At 43.5% G+C, this 20,087-nt stretch overlaps 1 protein-coding gene across 2 annotated transcripts in view; it reads left to right on the top strand.

The window, feature by feature from the left end:
- The window catches only part of LOC118213585 (glypican-6-like), a 230,296-nt gene that overhangs the window by 190,184 nt on the left and 20,025 nt on the right, over nt 1-20,087 (top strand). Inside the window, exons 6-7 of one of the 2 annotated variants that reach the window (XM_035392552.1) lie at nt 3,471-3,614; nt 6,003-6,032. In XM_035392552.1, the coding sequence (XP_035248443.1) occupies nt 3,471-3,614; nt 6,003-6,032 (174 nt within the window). The remainder of the gene's footprint in view (nt 1-3,470; nt 3,615-6,002; nt 6,033-20,087) is intronic. The other variant, XM_035392553.1, reaches the window with a different exon arrangement.

Below are 20,087 nucleotides of genomic sequence, written 5' to 3' on the forward strand. Positions count from 1 at the left end.
GTCAAATAATGCTCCTAAAAAACAGTATATTTTAACGTACAGTAAAGCATGTTCTTAATGTAAAAACCAAAAGTTCTCTTTCCTAAAAGTCTTTCTTTTTGAACCAAAGGCTTAGAGAACATTTATACAGGAAGGAAAATCCAATGTATTAATGATTATCTGCTGGCCAACGATAAAAAACTTTTTCCCTATTTCGTAATTCCATGTGATTGATCCCTCCTGCTCAGTCCACATAAAGTTGAGTTGAGTTTCTCTATGTAATAAACATTCTTTTTGACATCAGTTACTGCAAGTCAACCTGACCGCGGAAGTTGCTTGTGGGGTAAAACAAGATGCAGGTCTTTAAGGTCAGCTGATTAGTGTGTCGCAAACTACATTACGAGACACAGTGCCACTCCAAACCCTCCTCGTAATTAAATTTTTATTCTTGCACACTGCTGGTGTTTCTTTTGAAAGCTGATTGAGGAATTTCCATTGTGGCATCGTGGCGCTCCACAATGGATGAATGTTGGGAGCAGAAATGTATTTCTAGGAACCCTTTGTTCAGTTTCGGGCGGCAGACGTGGCTGCTTTTTGACGTCTTTGTCTCATCCCTTTCAGACCGATGATTGCTGCCCACGGTGAATCTTGCCATGGAAAGTGAAATCTATTCATAATTTAAAATATCTAAATATCCTCCATCGCTGCTAATGGCAAAGCTACTTAATGAGACAGAAAAAGGACGTGCATTTGAAATTAAACGCAATTTCTGCAGTTTCATTAGTGAACAATACCGTGCTGCGCTTGAGGTATCCTCGCCAACACCCACGCAGAACTGTGTGATGCACCTGCTGTTTGACTCTCAACATATCCACCCCAGGAAGCTTTGCAACAAAAATAACAACGAAGCGCGTTCCTCATACTGACAAAAGCGCACCGCTATACAAACACGTGTGCGTGTGTGTGTTTGTGTGTACATGCATGATGTGTGCGTGTGCGCGTCAACGCATGTTTGTTTGTTTGTTTGTGTGCGTGTTTCCCTTGTAAAATTTGCAAAACCTTTTTGCAAAATCATTTTGCTTTCACTTGAACAGACAGGAAACTGAAATATGATAACAATTTTAAATTATTAAAACATAGTTTCTGAAGTTTGAGGTTTTTCACATCGTTGCCCAGTTAAACAAAGTGAAATGGGCCATGATGCAGATCCTGGTATTTGTGTTTGCATTTCATCACATTTAAGTGGTGGTCAGTACAAGTTCAAGTGTGTTAAGGGCTTTGTGAAAGCTGTTCAGGTTGTTGAGGCCATAAAATGTTCCCTTATCCCCTTTTGAAGGCAGCTGGATGTGCAGAGGTTCCATGTATTACACAGGTGAACAATTTAGGCTCCTGTGTGGAGAACAATAACAATAATTATAATGGGTACAATATGTTAATCACTCCAGTTCAAATGGACGGGGCTGTTCACACCACGGCAATAACCGGGCCGGGGAAATGCCCACAGACTCTTAAACATGAAAGACGTGATTGGCATCACCTTCTGAGCTGTTCCCCTGCCTCTCGCCCCACCCGCATCGATTTAATATGATACAGTGAATCTAACCAGTCTGTTCAAATCAATAATACAGATATGATGACAGAGACATCAGGATTTTAGAAAATGTTTAATGCTAGTTTTTTAATTAAGAATGTGTTTACTCTGTCTGTAAACATTTTGTCAGATATTTTGTCTGTGTAAGACAAACCTACAGAGAATCGGCTTTTATTGCGTAGTATTTGCTTGTGTGTATGCTTTAACATTTTACAGAAACAGCTGCTTTTGTGTTGAGTCATCCCCAAACTAAAATTGATATTAGTTTGGTCTTTATCACTGAACTTAATTTTATAGCAGTTAACTTTGCTCCAGAACTCTTCTGGCTCATCTCTTATTTCGAATTTTAATCTGGCCTTTCGATTCTTGCTGCTGATGAGAGATTTGCGTCTTGCGGTGTAGCCTCTGTAATTCTGATCTCAAAGTCTTCTGGGTGCGGTGGCTTGTGATATTTTCACATCTGCCCTCTGGCGACTGCTGGTGATGTCACTGACCATTGTTTTATGTTTTTTCTTCACAACTCTTCGGCTTCATCTGTTATCAACTGCACTTGTCTTCCTTGGCCGACCTGCACGGTGTTTATTTCATAGTCTACCAGTTCTTTTTCATGACTTTCCGAACTGCTGTACTTGATTTACTCAGTTTCTGTGCTATCCTTCTCAATGAATTCTTCTGTTCTGCCAGATTACAGATTAGTTGTTTTTCAGCCATAGTTAGTTATCTCGACTTCATGATGGTGAATGCTTTCTGACATCAAATTCAATATCCACGGATGAAAACAAAGGCTAAAACCACGACCAGACACTCACTGCTCTTTTGTACGTGAACTGTCCATGGAGAAGGGAACACCTGAGCAACAGTTAACACCTGTCACTCATCCCTTAACTTAGTTTTGCACTGCTGAAAATGGGGGCGACTCAACACAAAAGAAACAGCTTCTGTAAAACGGTATGTCACCCGCTGGTGTGACACACCTGGGAGGGAGATGTGGCAGTTCTGGGAAACACTGCCGTTTGCCGCATGGAGAGAGAGAGAAACCAACATGAAAACAAATAAACAAACACCTTCATCCTTCTGGGCAAAAGCAATAAACTAAAAACAACAAACTAAAACAACAAAGACAAACAAAAGTAAAACGAAATGACAGCTTTTCAGCTCGCTGCTCCTAGCTGGCCAGCGCCTTTTTTTCCCCCTCTGTCTTGTTCTTGGACAAACAAAACTCAAACTCCGAAATAAATGTTCTCTCAGTGTGCAGTCCAGGACTCAGCGCCATACCGTGGAGAAGGACACACCTTTAAGCACTTGGGCTGGTTAGCTAACGCAACTCAGGTGTGTGTGCTCTCTCCACCAGTAGGCATGACTAAGATGAGTTCCACCGGACCAAGTACTACTTGGTAACGCATACTGTACTGCATATGCATGTCAATGCCATGAAATAAAAGCTGATTGCACTTTTATCTCATGTTCAACTTTTTATCTCAAATGCAAAAGTATATGGCAAAAATGGTATGTTTCACACTACCATTACCACACAGTACTTTTGGAGGGAACTGGATGTGAAATCGCAAAGATAAATTCACTGAGAATGAATGACAGTGATCAGACGCTTTGTACATTTTGTACATTGCATGAACTAATTTGTAAGGAGTGTTTCCTTACAAAGCAGGGATTTGCGTACATCATGCTCTGGGTGTTTGTATTATTGTCTGCAGATATTGAAAGCAGCTTTTTCATTTTTGGGTGAATTTTTCTGTGTCATGATGACTGCGGATGGTTCCGCGGGCCTGTTGCAGTTGAGCTGTGATGACAGATTGGACAGTTAATTCTAGAGCTCTCCCTCCCATTCAGCCCGCAGCTGTGTTGGACACATTTCTCCCTCTCTCTCCCCGTGTAATGGCAGGTTTTCCAAGGGTGCGGTCAGCCGAAACCCTCAGGAATGGGCCGGTCCGCCCGTGGAATTTCAGACGTGTTCAACGCCCGTTTCAGGCCTTACAGCCCAGAGGAGCGTCCCACCACTGCAGCTGGAACCAGCCTGGACAGACTGGTAAGGGCCTGGCATGGGCACACGCACACATGCATGCACACATACATACATACAAACATAAACACACACACACACATGCATACATACACCCACACACATACATACACACACACACACAAGCACATGCACACACATGCGCATACACACACACACACCTACACACACATACACATACACACACACACACACATACGCACGCACACACACCAGCACATGCACACACACACACCTACATACACACACACACACCTACACACACATACACATACACACACACACACACACATACGCACACACACACACCAGCACATGCACACACACACACACGCACACACACACCTACACACATACACACACACACACACACACACACACACACACATACACCGTCCACTGAAAGACCCTTTTGGTCAACACTCTGTCACAAGATTGCAGAAGCTTTTACGTTTACAGAGGTGCAAGATTTTATTAACTTTTTTCAAGTAATTCTAGGTTTAAAAGTAAAAAGAATTGCATCATTTCATTCCATGTGTTTATCACAGCAGAGCAGAGATCCAAAGTCTTAGCCCTGGAGAGCCGCTGGGCGTGCTGACTTTCATTGTCACTCATTGCTCTTAATTCATCAATCACCGCAGCTGTTTGCATCCATGGTTAACATCACCAGGTCTCTCGGATCTGAACTGGTTGCTGATGTACAGACCCGTAGACCTTGTGCCTCTCCAAGACCATGGTTGAGTGCCACCACACTGGAATGTCCCTTCAAAGACAATCTCAGTGGATTTGAGCAGGGTTAGCCCACCCCTTCCCTCAGTCACGTCTGTCTTCAGAAAGGGGCCTTTAGGGCCCAGCCTGGCTGCCGTCTGCGCTGAGCCGCGTGAGCCGCAGGCGTTCTGGGCCGGGGGGTGAGGGTGTGTCTCTGTCCCCCGGCTTCACTGCTTTCCTCCGGCTGCTCTCTGCTTCCTGTGCTGGGAGAGAGCCATGCTGTTCAGCCGGATCAAACAGCCCAGAAAACTAATCAGCCAGGATTACATTTGTTTTGTTTCTTTCTCCAGTTTTTGTCTTTCTAAAACCCTTGAACACGAAGAGGTTTGCCGTGTATGCTTTGAGCTGTAAATGAAAAACAGAGGGCACTCTGTGTTGAACTCATCCAGTCATCCTTACATTTCAGGCAGAGGAAAGGGGGGGGGGGGGGTAAAATGAAACTGTGATCTGAAACAAATCTTTGAATCTCTGAATCTCCACACACACTTCTCTGTATTGCAGTAAAGCCAACGCATTATATATGCCTATATGAATCGCTCCTAGGCGAAGAATTCAGGCAGTTGCGACATTTTGTGAGTACTGTCAGACTGAGCCTAACAAAGACAAACTATTTTTGTAATTCCTGTCGGTGTTCATGCATGAAGTCTGCAGAGCTCTGTTTTCAGTCATTGCCTAGGCTGGGTCACCACAAATAACCCGGACACCAAACCTGCAGGACAGCACAGCCTTCAGCCTGAAGGGCTGCTTAAAGCCCGTGTAAGGACCGTTTCATCAAGGATGAGCTTCTATGGCAGTTAAAGTAATAATCAGCACAATTTACTAACAATATGGTCTAAGTAGCATATATATTTTACACCAGATTATAGTGAAATTTGACAAACATTTGTTTCTTGTGTTTTTGTTTTTGAACAGAGTACTTCAAAAAACCCAATAGATAGTACAGGTTATAATAAAAATATAAGGACTTAAAATTCTTTGTCAGATTAATTTCATGTTGCCTTTTATTTATTTTATAATTGGATCAAAAGAGTGTTTTAAATGGGTTGATAACAGGCTTGATTGAACACACCCCGAGCCCCCCCACCCCACCCCCCCCCCCCCCCCCCCCCCCCCCCCACCCTCATGCCTAAAATCCCAATAGAATGTATTTCTGACCCTGATTCTTTGGGACACTACCCTCACTCCCCAACCCCACACCCACCCCCATGCTAGAATGGCGCTAACATGGGTTTTGAATGAAGAAACACAAGGTATTAATAACAAGTGACATAACATGAGTGAGAGACTCCTGGATTGTGTATCTGAGCTGTACAATGTATCAATTGCCATACGTTGCTACTGGTTTCCTAGCTGGCGCATACCTGTGTCCAAATACCTACAGAGCACTGTATCTCTCTCTCTTTTTCTTTCTCTCATGTCCAGATACTTACAGATTGCACTGTATCTCTCTCTCTTTCTTTCTCTCATGTCCAGATACTTACAGATTGCACTGTATGTCTCTCTCTCTCGCTCTCTCTCTCATGACCAGATACTTACAGATGGTATTGTATCTCTCTCTCTCTCTGCATCCAGTGCTACCTTTTCTATTCAATCCCTCTTTTCTCTGTTTTTTATGCTGCTTCCCAGAGGACTGTGTGGAGGACAATGCAACACAGCGTAAGCCTTAGTGTTCCTGCTCCTAATCCTCCTCTGTGCCATTTGTCTTGTGGATCCCCCGTCCCCCCCTCCCCATCCCTGTACCCTCATCCTGTGTGTCTTTACCGCGCTTTATTGCCAATCTTTGTTGGCAGCTGGCAGCACCCCCGTTTTGGGGAGGCTTAGCGTGCCAGGAGTTTTTACTCCAGAGGCCATGCTGTGAGGCAGCAGTAAAGGTCATAATACAGGAGATAAGACTGCGATGAAGGAGACGTCAAAACCCCACCCCCCTGACGCTCCACGCCCACCACCCATCCAACCAACCGTGTTTTGTGCCATGTCATGTTACTGGAAAGGAGTTTTTAGTTTAGTTTTTTTTCTACCTTATTCCTCTCTCTAAACTTTCAAACTTTATTGCGTGTTTTGTTATGCTGGGGAAAGACATGACATGCATGAGATGAGGCTGAATGTTGGATGCATGTGAGCTGGTATTAAAATGCAGCTGAGGTCGCTGAAGGGCATGACTTGCTGGGATAGGACAGAGCTGCTGGAGTGGGCAGCGCACGGATTCTGCTCTGCCCTAACGGGTCAAATTCAAAATGGAAAATGTTCTCTTGCGTGGCAACACAGTGGACTATAACGGCGCACATGCACCAAAACTGCCACTAAAGTTCTGTATGTTGGATCAAGTCTGTTATTTGTTAGGATTTGCGGAGTCTCTTAAAAGCAACTGTTTGTGCTTGTTTTTTTAAAGGGAGACCAGTCTTCCTTATTTTTACATTTTTACATTTTTCAGACAGGGTAACAGACAGATAGTTGGATCACACTACAGAAATTGCTATAGCAGGGAATCAAACTTCGGGGTCGTATGGGGGCATTTGTTTATGGGTTGAGAGTGTCACGCTGCCTCCCCATTACAGCTTTATCTTTGGGCAAAGTACAGGGTTTTGTTCATGAGTTTGGCTGTTATGTCCAATTTAAATTAAACTAATGCTGAAGTGAGTAGCATTCACAATGAGATGTAATGGTAACAGTATATCAAGGATGAAAGGATTTCATTAAAAGGCTTTAATAAAGTTAGGGTGAGAAAAGTTAAAACCATCTTGCCAGCATAGAATCAAACGTTAAAACAAACTTTAATGACCCGGATCTACAAACCTTGCAGTCAAAACAAAAGAGAATATGTGGATAAAAATAACACATGATGAATGCTACGTTGTCAATGGGGGGGGGAAACAGCCAAATAACAAAGGAGGAGGCTGACATGAAAAGGAAAGTGAAGGATAAACAACTGTGCCTTCATGCCCCCGACACAGGTAGAGGTGTAGGACAGAAAGCCACAGAACATGGGTCTGAGTCAGAGCTCTCCAGGAGCCTGTGTGCAGTAGAGCCACTGCTCTGTGCTCAGTGTTCTAGGGCTGGCTGTGCATGTTTTCTCCTGGTGGGAAACGTGCTACGAATTTCGGAAACTGTTTTATTGTCAACTTATTTTTGGAATAATCTTCTGTGGAATAAAAAAATGTGTGCCCTGTTCTTCAAGGTATTGTGTGATATGTAGTATATGCAAAATTAGGGCAATGTAATGGTGATTGCATTTTGGCATTATATGGTGAATTAAGGCTATTAATATTTTGCAGCCAAATTCTTTAATCTTTACTTGAGTTGTCCACCAGCCAGATGCTTATAAATACTCTTCTTCTTCAAGCTAAGCAGTCTTTAGAAACCTCACATCAGTTTAAACACATCATATAAAATGTTATATGACTTGAATTAGGTCAAGTCATATACCATTTTAATGTGAATGCATCAGATAGATTCTGGATTACAAACTTGTTCACTGAGTCCTGTTCGAATGTTCAGCTATCAAGCCACTGGTACTATGGTGCCTCCAACAGACCTTCCAAATAAAGGGATGAAGAAGAGAAAGAGACATCTGTTTGATTCAGCTCTGTCTATGCTGCCTATATTTTATATATCATCTTTAAAGCCACCATTTAAATAACTGCTTCAGTGGCTTTAACAGCCAGAAACACTTGCTCATATCACTGAGAACAGCCTAATTTTCACCTTCCCATGAATCTTTGCGACTTGCTAATTAGAATAGCCCTAATTCTCTGTGAAGTAGCTGCTGCTGGTAAGCAACAGGGGAAAGGCTCCTCCCTTTTGGGTAGCTGCAGCTGAATTGGCTGGTCCCAGACATGTGTATTTAATTAGCAAACGTTTGATCCTGTCAGAATGTTATTTATTCTGCAGTCGCCGGGCTCCGTGGTGTTTTTTTTTTTGTGTTTTTTTGGCTGTGATTTGTTTCACATGCCGACGAACAGAGTCGGCACTGGGTGATGCCGCTGATTCTGGCGGTAAGGGCTTCTCTCCGAAGCTCCAGAGACTCCTCCGCCAGCGCACTCTTGACCGTATTACCACCCCGGCGCACCTGTGGTCTCCTTGGTTACAGCTAATGGAGTCAAGTCTCCTCAAGGGCGGCAGTTGTTACCCAAGGGACTCTTCGAAACTGTCTGTGCTGTCTCTCCAAAAAAAAAAAACACATTGGGAGGAGATGTCGCAAAAAGTTTTGCCTGGGTAATTGCAAAAAAAAGGATCAGTCACATTCACACACAAATTCAGTTTTTAAAATCGCTCAGGTGTCGCAGATGATAATGCATGAGCTTTTCCGACTGCGGGTTCCTTTGTAGAACATCTTTCCGGGGATGTTTCAGCCACAAGCAAGATGTTGTATGTCAAGAACGTTTATATTCAGTAAGCAGCTACACTTTTTATTCTTAAAACTTGTTTTGTGGAAGAAAGTCAAAGACTCTCAAGGAGTCTCTATCTTGGAACATTTTTATGATGAAAAAAAAGCTTCCGCTCAGCTTTCGCTTTATCTAAAACATTTTATTTTTGGTTCCTGGGTTCTGTGAAGACAATAGGCACCTATGCATTGTGTCTTCTGCTATTTCTGTTATATTTTCATTGTAATGTATGTCGCAGCTATGAAGATAATGAACTTAAGTGGGATTCTCATCAGAGTGAGGGGAACGGAAAAGCATTTTTATTTACTGTATGTCAGGTCGTGCTTCCCAACAAATCTACAAATGTAACGTGGCCCACTGTCAACTGGCAGTAATTATCCAAGTTACGAAGGGGAAGATTTACGTCATGTGCAAATTAATTTATTCTTCATTTGACGGAGGCTATTTATAGAGTGTGATATTAGATTTTCTGCCTGAGTTCTTACTCAGAAAACTTTCTCATGGTTTATTACAGGCTATGTGTGGTATATATGTGGCTATTTTTTCTGTAAATTGCTATCCTCTGTTCTGGATATCCTTTGCCATATTTCATTTTATGGAGTACACACACAAGACTGGGCTTCTACTGCAAGGCTAGATTTCTAATTTTACAGCACCATACATTTCACATGCTGCGTTTCCAATAGCCGGTAGTGAATCTGCTGCTTCCTGACGTATAGACTATTATATTTCTCCGGGACTTTCAAAAAGGAAGTGTTATTGCAGGAACAATGAAACGCTAGAATGGTAGCCTGTGTGGACGAGGTTGTGTAAATGAGGTCATTATTTGGCATGGATCAAAGTGAGTTGTGCTATCTCTTCTGAAGGATGTCCCCACGTTTTCTCCGTTACAGATCAGAACGCTTGGTTGAAAGCGACCGTATGGTCACATGCATTCCGTGAACGCTGATTTCACACCAGCACTCCCCTTTTCAGTGCGCTTGCCAAAATAGATTTTCACCAAGGTCATTTTCCCTGAAGAATATTTATTTCTATCACAAGTCTTAGATGTCTAACACAGTTCGGTGTCAGGAAAAGAAATGGGCCTACTGTACCCCTGTGACTGGATAATTCACAGAAGCAATAATGTATTCTGTCTTTAGCTAACTGTGACTATCAAATGAACATACACCAAATTTATGTCTTGAATCTAATTTTATTTTTTTGAGCTTGTAGCATGCTGAATAGACACTGCAGGATAGATTATTACTTATTATTTAATCACTCAGCAGAGGAAAGAATGTCGCACACATGCTGCCAGTATTCTATTTGAGATCACTCAAGAGTACAACGGCCTTGCATTCCTCAGGGAATCAAATGGGCTACTTTCTTTCTCCTTTGCACGAGCACATTGCACAGCTACTTCCAGAAGCACCTTGATTTTTCTGCCATCTCCCTGCCACCCACATGGTGTTCTGGGGCAGCCTTGGGAACTCACCAACCTGTCAAAATATACAAGTATCATTTATAGCCAGAGGGGTTGGAAAGCCTTTACAGTCATACTTTTGTCTGTGAAGATGTCCATTTTAGAATATTATGTGAAGTGGGCCTTCTTTGATCTTGCAAACCCTGGAATGTGTGAGGAAAAGGGGTTTTTTTCCCTCATGGAATAATTCATGGATTAATCGTTTCCATGATTCTGTGCCAGTACTTCTGTGCCTGTATCAACTTCTGCCTGTTTCTGGCTGGATTAGACTAATGGAAAGACTAACGTTTTGCCTGGAAGTTTTCTGTGATGTTTTACTGATTGGTTAAGCATCTTGTTCCTGATGCTGATGAAATAGCAACAATCTTTGCTATCTTATGCTGTTCTACCGAGTTTTAAGCATGAACAAACTTTGCATTCTAAACAAACATGTTTAACACAGAAAGGCAGGTACATTTACAACAAAATGACCAATCAGATGGAACCCACTGAGTGAAAACAAATTTTCATTGGCTAGACCCTCTTACAGTTCTTTCTGTGTTGTAATGGCATAATCCAGGGTGGGTAAGTCTGGTTTGATTGAATTGCATATGCCCTTAAACTGGCTGAGTGTGTTTGATTGAATCTGCCCCTTTTGACTTGTCTTAAACGGGTGCATTTGGGCAGAGCTTGTGGGCTGGGTCTTTGCTCTCAGTGCTCCAGGTTTTTTGGGTCACCCTTCAAATCCCAGCTGTGATTCACCCCTCTCCCTCAGGGGCTCAGTGAGGGTGTTGGTATCGGCTCAACGGGATTTTGTTTTTCTTATTTACTCCAGATTCCTTAAATCCCAGCATTTCTATCCCCCTTTTGTGAAACCGCGCCCACGTTCAACAGCAAGCTTCTGATGATCCGCCTGCCTGTTACACCCTCCCTCTGCCTGTCTCGCACAGTGAAAATGTGCAATCTATTTACACATCTTCACCTTGCTGCCTTTACTTCATTTGCCTTTCCTGTGGAACTATGATGTTCTGTCACCTCTATCTCTTCACCCATCAGTTCTGTTCCGACACTGTCTGCCTAATTTATTTTCGGCGTGCATGTTGCAGAGGGTTTTAATGGCGGGAGTGGAAAGAGCCACATTGGATCCAGCAGGCTGCATGGCCCTTACCACCAAGTTTGCTCACCATAGGGCAGGAGGGTTTGAAGGTATCGTCCTGCCTCCTACCGTGGAGCACATCTGCATAATTTGCCAGACAGGAAAACAAACCTGTGTGGCAGCCGTAGAACCATAAGTTCTTTGAAGATGTGGGTCTGTGTGTGTGTGTGCATGCGTGCCTGCGTGGGTGTGTGTGGGTGGCGGTGTGTGTGTGTGTGTGTGTGTGTGTGTGCGTGCATGCATGCGTGGGTGGGTGTGTGTGTGTGTGTCGGTGTGTGTGTGTGACTGTGTGATGAGGGGGGAGAAAATACAATTTTGTGCTGGCAGGAAACAGTACACAATAGAGTGCCTGTGGTTTTCTGTGCATTGATTTTTATCAGAATCATGAAACTCATCAATTAAATATAGTTGATATCTGTATAAGGTCTGTGTTTCCTTGCTTGAAATATCACCTTTCTTCCTTCATCTTTGGAAGAAGTTATTTTCTGTGAAGGTATAACTTTAAAGCAGAGTAGACACAAAATGTGTTTTTCCCCCGTCGCTGGGAAGCGAAACTAATCTTTCCCTCCAAGCTCCTCGGGGTTAGTTAGTATCATTCTGCAGAGAGCCCGTTCTGCTGTCCCCTGCTTTCATCTCAGTGAAATCTGAGGCTTCAACCCATATGCATGCAGTTACCTTGGATTCAAATGTGAATGTGGCTGTGTGCTCATTTTTTAAAGCTTCTAAATACAGTCCAATTCATCATAGTTTAGGTTAAATTATTCACACAGAAACAGAATGTTATTGTAATGCTTTCTGCAGCAGCAGTTCCAGAAGATGGACAAGGGAAGATGCAGCTGCATTGTATTTAATTACACTTAAACCTGGACATAAAAAAGTGTATTGTTGCTACAGTAACTCTGTTTGGATCATTAGGTTTTCAGTCATGTTATGAAAGACACTTGCTTTCTGTCTCATGACAGATGACCATGACCAGTCACTCCACTGTGGGTGTGCTTCCCAGGCCTGACTCACTAATGTGTGTGGAAATGAATTGGTGTTCCTGATGAACACACCTCGGGAGCCAGACCCCGCAGTTTCCTCACAGGCATGGCATCTCGCATAGAGCTGTGGCAACCAGATATCCCATGTGGCTCTTTCATAATACATAAAGTTTCTTCCCATTTAAGGGTGGGGCCCATTTCACAGCTACTTTTTTTTTAACACTTCCTGTGTACAGGCCTTTTCTACACAAATCCTTTTTTTATCTTTCAATTCTGTATTCTTCTCACTCATTGAAACCCACTGTGGAACCATTTTTAAACTTGGCACAAGTTTATTTGTGCCTTTGGATTTAATCAAAATTTTCCTTGCCCAATGTTTCTGCGTTCCTCTTGCACCTGTCCCAGTTACAAAGTGTGGACTTTTCCCTGCAAACACAGATGTATCGAGTCCCAAGCCATGTAGCAATCTGCCTGAAATGTACTTTCTATCACTTCACTGCCTTTAATAGGAGGATCCTTCAGTTAAATAAGACAGGGCAGGCCCATCCAGTCATTCTTTTTATGAATGTGCATGTATGTAGATACGGACTCAGCTCTAAATCCATTACTCTAAGCGTTTGGTAAATATCCGATGAAATTCTTCACAGGAATGAGCTTGGGTAAGTCGTGAGAGAACTAGGACCTCAGTGTAAGAGGATTCAGCCTTCGATAATCTTTTGTGTACAAAATGTTCTCCAGAGAACAGCAAAGGCAACTCTGGATCTCAGGCGCTGGAGCGTGTAGCAATTTCATTGGATAATCAGTGCGCTTAATCATTATTATTTATAGTCCAGAGGTTAATAATGCACTCATATGAACATGCGGTATTGATGTGTTTGTTATTTTATTTGTTTTATGTTATGAATTCATGTTAAAAGAAAGCTGCAGAGCAGCTGAAGGGTTAATGGCCTTGGGTTCTCCAGCTCCACCTACAGTTCTCTTTTATTTGTACCAATTCATCATTGTCAGGCCTCTATTTAGTTTTCATTATCGGCAATTTATTGGGTGGAGGCAGCGCCCTTTCCTGTTTAACCCCACCGATACATTTGAAGGTGGTGGAATAGAGACACAGTACCAGTACCAGGCGGGCCTCGTCTCAATTTACCCGAGTCCCAGGCCATCCGAAAAATCTGGTAGTCGTAACCACCTTGTGTACTTTAGATGAGGTTGGGTTTAAACCCCTGTAACATTGTGTCCGTTGTTTCAAGTTGCATGCTAATGGATGTGAGTATTCTGATAGAGACTCCTGCTGAAGTGGTTTTACCACCCCCCAAGGCCCCAGCCTGCCCCCCCCCCCCCCCCCCCAGCCTCCCCCCTCCAGGCTCTCAAGCTATAGTTGCAGAGAGGCTGACGGGGCTAAGTAAAGCCAGTGCACAGTAATTCCCATGATCAGGAGTGAGGTTGCCGTCACACAGGTGCTGCATAGCTGGCTATGTTCAGAATTACCGTATCTTTATCACGGCGATAACTGCAGCAGTATGAATGTAAGGTGTTTTTAGGGGGCATTTTAACTCACTATTGCTCAAAAGCACCGGAACAAGTTGTAGCCATCAGTTGAGGAAGGGTAAGAGCCCCTGTCATTTGATCCGTTGCTTTCAACGCCTGCCAACTTTCAGCGAGCAGAGCCTAATCCAGGAGCACGAAGCCTCTAATGGGTCAATTAGCCCTGAAACAATGCAACGTTGAAAGAAACAAAAGAGGGCGCTGATGACTCATAATGGAATAATTAGTCATGCAACAGATATTTTTATATAATGAGGCACCTCATTCACATGCGCAGCTTAATTTTGAGAAACTACTTGAGGTTATTTCTTCTGAATATTAATCTCAGTATTTCACTGTATCGCCAGTTGGAGAATAAAAGGTAGTGTGTTAACGGAAAAGCACTGATCTACTCATGGTGTATGATAATCTCTATGTAAATAAGACGGAGGAAGGGTGATGAATTTCAAAAAGGCTAATAATTGCATTTTTACCTAAGAAACCTCCAGTCTTTTTCTGTGGTTAGGAGCACAGCATTAACCAGTTCCCTTACCTCTCTTGCTCTTAGTTTATTCTTCCCAGTGCCCGCCCAGCAACTGTCCGCACTCCACTCATGTGAATGGTGTAGGCAGTTTCATTTATGCAAATCAGCTTGATGAATTCATTGGGCGGAAGCTCATTTGGAGTTCATGTTATTGGCTGCACTGAGACACGTTTATTGTTGTGTTCATTCTGAGAGACGCCGCAGTGCCACTATGAGACGTCACAGTGCCACTATGAGAGACGTCACAGTTACGCCCTTCTCTCCCGTGCTCTCCCTCACAACAGCTGCAAAAGCTGATTGGCTGTCCCAGCCCAGGTTGACGTTTAGGGACGGGTGTGATTATTCTATTTAATGTGTATCCTGCATAAAGCAAATGCGCTCATTGATCCTCCTCAACAGCGTGGGCGGCGTGCTTTTATCGCCTGCTTCTCAACACTGACGGCTTCCCTCTCTTCCCCTTGCATTTCCACCAGGGGAGCCCAGCGTCCACATTACCTTCTATTTTTATTCCCTCTACCGCCATCTCCTATTGAAATGTCCGTCATTTTTATTTATCCATTTTTTGAGAAGGGGGAAAAAAAACCCTTATGAGGTGAACTTTCATTCCCCCCATTTTTTCCATGGGCTCTGACCTCACTCAGAGTGGAACTGCGTGGGTTGTGGGCGGGCGCGATCCGCTGATTGATGGAATCGATTGTGCTCATGCCGTTGTCAGACATCGGCTGGAGCGGCACTCAGACGTTGTCTTATCCAGTTCTGAGGGAGTTTCTCATCAGTCTGGTCAATACCGAGACCCCCGGTCTTATCTGCAGGGTGCAGTTAGGGTGTCTTTTCACCTGGTTTGCTGATGTCGGCCTGGTTTGGATGATTAGTTTTTGATGAAATGGTCAATGAAAAAAGGCCTACCCTCGGCAACGGCATCGATACACCGCTCCAGTCGTAATTCAGTCTCACTCGAGCACAATCTGTATGCAATGTCGCATGAAATTGCAGGTACATTGACTTCAGCCCTGATGCACTCTGCTTTCATCCTTAACTTTTGCTTACAAATAAATGCAGGCACTACGTTTTTCAGTGCGAAATGTAGCACTTGCATTTAATCATAAGTTAAAATTTAAAGCCGTGTTGAAAAAAGGCATGTATAGGCATTATACTGCATATGATTTACTTCTTTCCTCAAAGTCTTGCTTGGAGTGCAAAGGTCACACTCAAAATACTGTTGAAATTTAAAGCAGTGGCTTGTTCAGATGTCAGTGTTAGGCTTCTATAAAGTGAATGTGACATTATTCATTGCTGATCCCTGGTAATAATATGAGGTCAGCAGACTTTAATCACTGACTGTTGACCCTTCTGCCCAGGGTTTGTTAATCTTGTAGACCTGGCCTTTCTTCTTGGGCATCAAGGTCACTGACAAAGAGTCAAACCCCATTGCATTGTGAAGAATCTCTTTTTAAATTAGCTTTAATGTAGTGCACTCAGTGTCTATTAATTAATTGTGGCTCTGCCAGATAAATTGTTGGCTCCCTGAGCCATCAGTTGCAACGCTGCATAACTGCCATGGAGCCGTATATTTTTCGAGAAGACAACAGCTTTGCAGTGGATCCGGAATATTCCAACATCCCAAGTGTTACTATGATGTTGAATTGAATTGAATTGTATATTTTTGTTGCCTTACCCAAATGTTTTGCACATTAAAAGAGGATCAAGTCAGGAAAATGAACATATAGCGCGTTACATATTTCAAGCATGAAATACTTAACATTTGCAGGCCAAACAGTGTTAAGAAGTGATTTGATGCTTGTGGCTCCTTGGGCTGTTGGGAGTAATTTCCCAATAAAAAATATACATAGACTGAATGCCAAAAAATGAAGTTTCATTTGAATTAAAAAAATTGCATTCCGACATGTAAACAAACAGTGTCGTGTTTTACTTTAGCCCTTTCAAACTTCTTTAGCCTTCTGAACATGTCCCTCACCCCTCTCGCGTTATCTCGTTGCCTCAAGAAATGTCTTCCGCTCCAGTACCTATCTGTTTACGAACGGGACAGCCGACACTAAAGCTGCGGCAGCGTGGCCTGGAACTCTGCACCATCAGTCAGTGAAGAGCTTCCCTCCTCCGTATCTGAGAGGTGATGTGCTGAAGCCGTTCTTCGCAGCCCATGGGAAGATTCAGCAGTAGTCTGTGGGATTTACTCAGAGCGTAGATATCACAGGAGAAATCGGCGTCTGAGAGCTCGCTTGCGAACGCTGCATCCGGCAGACTTTGCAGTGATCGCACGGTCGGAGACACCTGTGTTTTCCTCCCCTCATCCATTTGCGCTTTCGCCGAGTGCCAAGAGACCGTTGTGCATAAGCATCTTGGTGAACATGGGCTTACTGGTTGATGCTCTTTCCATTTAATTATATAAAGAAGTGCTATTACTGACAAATACTATTGAATGTATTCAAATGTAGTATTATTTACAAATACTACTGAATGTATTCAAATGGTTATATTTCCAAGGAAAAAATATTGAAAACATTTCTGTGGCAACTGACAGCCCTAGTAACCACGGTGAGGAACCATCAACCCTCAACCAAGCAGTTAACCGTTCTTGACAATGTTAACCAAAGTACTTGGTATCCTGAATCATTCTGAGAAATATACACGTGTGTAAACCCATTACAACAAGTAAGGTATGCAAGCCTCCCTAAAAAAGCACAGGGATCCCAAGTGGAAATGGTTTCAGTGCACTGCCCATGTAGGGTGATCACTGCAGTATGAATGTAGCCTCTCACAGCTTTCACTGAAAAGGCAAAAGCTAATGCGAGACCGGGGATGGGGGAGGCTTGTCATTTCTCTCTCTCTTCGGGCTGACTTCATTGTGCAGCGAGCTGTCTAAATTGCAGATGAACCTTTTTTCAACAGCTTTGATGAAATGGAGGAGGGTCAGTGGCCTTCATTTTCATTTACATAGGCCCCAGGTTACGCAGTTATTACGTGTCTGTCCCAGTTCTGATAACTCTTCTGGTTGAAATGAGGTGTCTATACTTGTACGTGTGCGTGTGTTCATTACATTTTATTATGTCTGGATTGTGTATATTAAAATCTATATCGACACTGTACGTGAAGATATTTCCTACCCATGAATAGGGTCAGCTCAGTTTATTTGAAGGCTATATGGAGCCTTGCTCACAAACCTGGGCCTCGCCATCATCAAAATCACAGCTTTTCTCTGCTGCATTATTAATTCTAAGATATCCAGCACGCTGAAAATACCGGAGAACAGAGGCCTGCCATGAATGATGGCTGACAGCTTATGAGGAGGGTGTACCAAAAACGCGCTCTCGACCTAGATCATATCGCAGTCTGTGAATGCGTTTTCTGTTATTTTAAGTTTTTAAAGTTCACTTTTTCTTTGACACAAATTGAGATTCAAATTTGTAAGAGAGTTGCTAAACATTTTAAGCAAGTTTGATCTCTGTAAACTGCTTTAATTAGGCTTCAATGTATGTTTTTATTGCAGTGGCTCATTGCATACTTTTTTTAAATGGTAAAAAAGAAGGGAGCCCAAAAAAACTTTTTTTTTTATTATTAGACTTTAAATAGCTCTGTTAGCATGATTATTTTTGAAAAGGACAAAATGAATTCATAGTTTTATATAACAAACATTTTTGACATGATGGCCTTTTTCCACATGTTCTGTGCAGCAAGGAGGAGTCCTCCAAAAAAGCCCGGTACTCTAACTCTTCACTTCTGTCAATACATTAATCAGCTGCCCCCCGTCAGATTTCTCTGCCCAGTGGTTTCCCAGGCGACCAACAGTGACAGGGGCTGAGACATGATTGGTCGATTACTCTGAATGGCACGGAGCCTCTCTTTAATCACCCTTTGCACAACAACCCCCTCCCCCCACCCTCTCCCCCAAAAAAAGACCTGTTAGCAACCTTTGGCTCTTTAGCCTCAGGTGAATCACTGCCACCAAGCTGAAACTATTTCATCAATATTCTGTCCTTTCACCACAGCCGGATCCCACTGCTTGATGAATGAAGCCCCTCAGTGATGAACTGTATCTCCTCACTGCATTGTCACCAGGGGAAAGAACCACAGAGACAGAGGCCTGTGCTTATAAACAGACTTGTTTGTTAGATACTGAGTTAGTTTTTAGGGGTCAGGGCTGATGCCATTTTAATCATTAAAAAAACTGTGGCAAGAAAAAACCATAATAAATATGCCTCAATAATACACTGAAACAGCGAATGTGTGGGATTGAATGTGTGCTGTTGGATGTGTGCGGTTTGTGAATCAGTAAAGCTCTCATTGTTTTGTATTGAACTATGCCACTGTCTCTTTGTTTTTTTGATTCTGTAATTTCAGAAACACTCTTTCCCTGGAGGAAATGAGTGCTTATTTACTTGTCCCTGGAAGATTTATAGGAATTGCTGCGTAAATTAGATTTGTTAAGTAAATATTGTAACTTCAATTACAGATATATATTTTTTTTTCTCAAGAGAACAACCTCGGTTGCCTGGAAGGGGACAGATGGTTATAGTAATTACTGTTTTTTCATGCTTGGTGGATTGCTATCTTTACTTCAGTCATTTTGAAAATGGGAACATCACAATATTTTTTTTCCACAAAAAGCCAATTGTACCCTATGTTATTTTATACATACACTGTAATCACTTGCAATAATAACAATTCTGTGATTCACGTGAACCTGAATCAGCTGATAATTGAATTTTCCTGGAAAAGCAGGGCATTTCCTCCACCCATGTGCAATGGTTGAAATAAGTTTGTGGATGCGGGACGATAATGACCAGGGCTTCCTGTTGATAGGATGCGTTACTCAGCCGTACTTTTGTCACACAATTACGCAGCCCATTACACAGCTGTGTTATTACAGTTTCCACCTTTGGGTCACCTGCACCAGGGTGAGAGAAACCGGTCAGCACTTCTGAGATGTTTCCGTAGAAACAGCAAATGGGTTAAACGCTCCCTGTCATCGACATGTCAAAGGTATCAGTCGTGCATTTGCGCAGCAGCAGGCTGTGCGTCTCATTCCGCGTTCCGCAGGGGGGTGGGGGGGTTGAGGGGGTGGGTGGGGGGGGGGGGGGGGGGTTTATTCTCCTGGTTCTGTCCGTCGCTAATTATTTCCTGGCAAGCTGTGTGCGGCGGGCTCCGTCTGCTAATAAAATGCAAAGCGGGCGCGGGCCGGATTAGATCACACTTTGCGGCGTCTTTACGGCTCTCCGGTGACACGCTTGGCACAGCTTGCCGGCTGTGAGCGGAACGCCGGGCGATAAAGACGAGCAGGCGAGGGGGGAGGCGGTTATGACCGGCGCGTGATGAGGTCCCAGGCGGCGCCAGATCCCCCCTCCCCCCCCCTCCCCCGGCTCATTGAAACGAGCGCGGCGGCTCACTTCACCGTGCGGGCGGGCCGCAAGACTGGCTCCCGTCAGCTCCGCCTGTCGCCGGGAGACCGCCGGGGACAGAAAGGACACCGAGCGTGTTCGCAGTGCACTAATGAAAGCAGAGACAGTCGCGCGCGGGAGAGAAAGAGGTGTGAAGGAGTGCTGAACTCCTTCTGTGGGGTGTAAAGCTCCCTGGGAAAAGATTCTTCTCTCTCAGTAGGACTCGCTCGGATAAATAAAAGGACAGATAAAATGTTTAAAATACAGTGGTGGTGTGACCTCCCAGGC

The sequence above is a fragment of the Anguilla anguilla genome, chromosome 15 (assembly GCF_013347855.1).
Source record: "Anguilla anguilla isolate fAngAng1 chromosome 15, fAngAng1.pri, whole genome shotgun sequence".
NCBI lineage: Eukaryota > Metazoa > Chordata > Actinopteri > Anguilliformes > Anguillidae > Anguilla > Anguilla anguilla.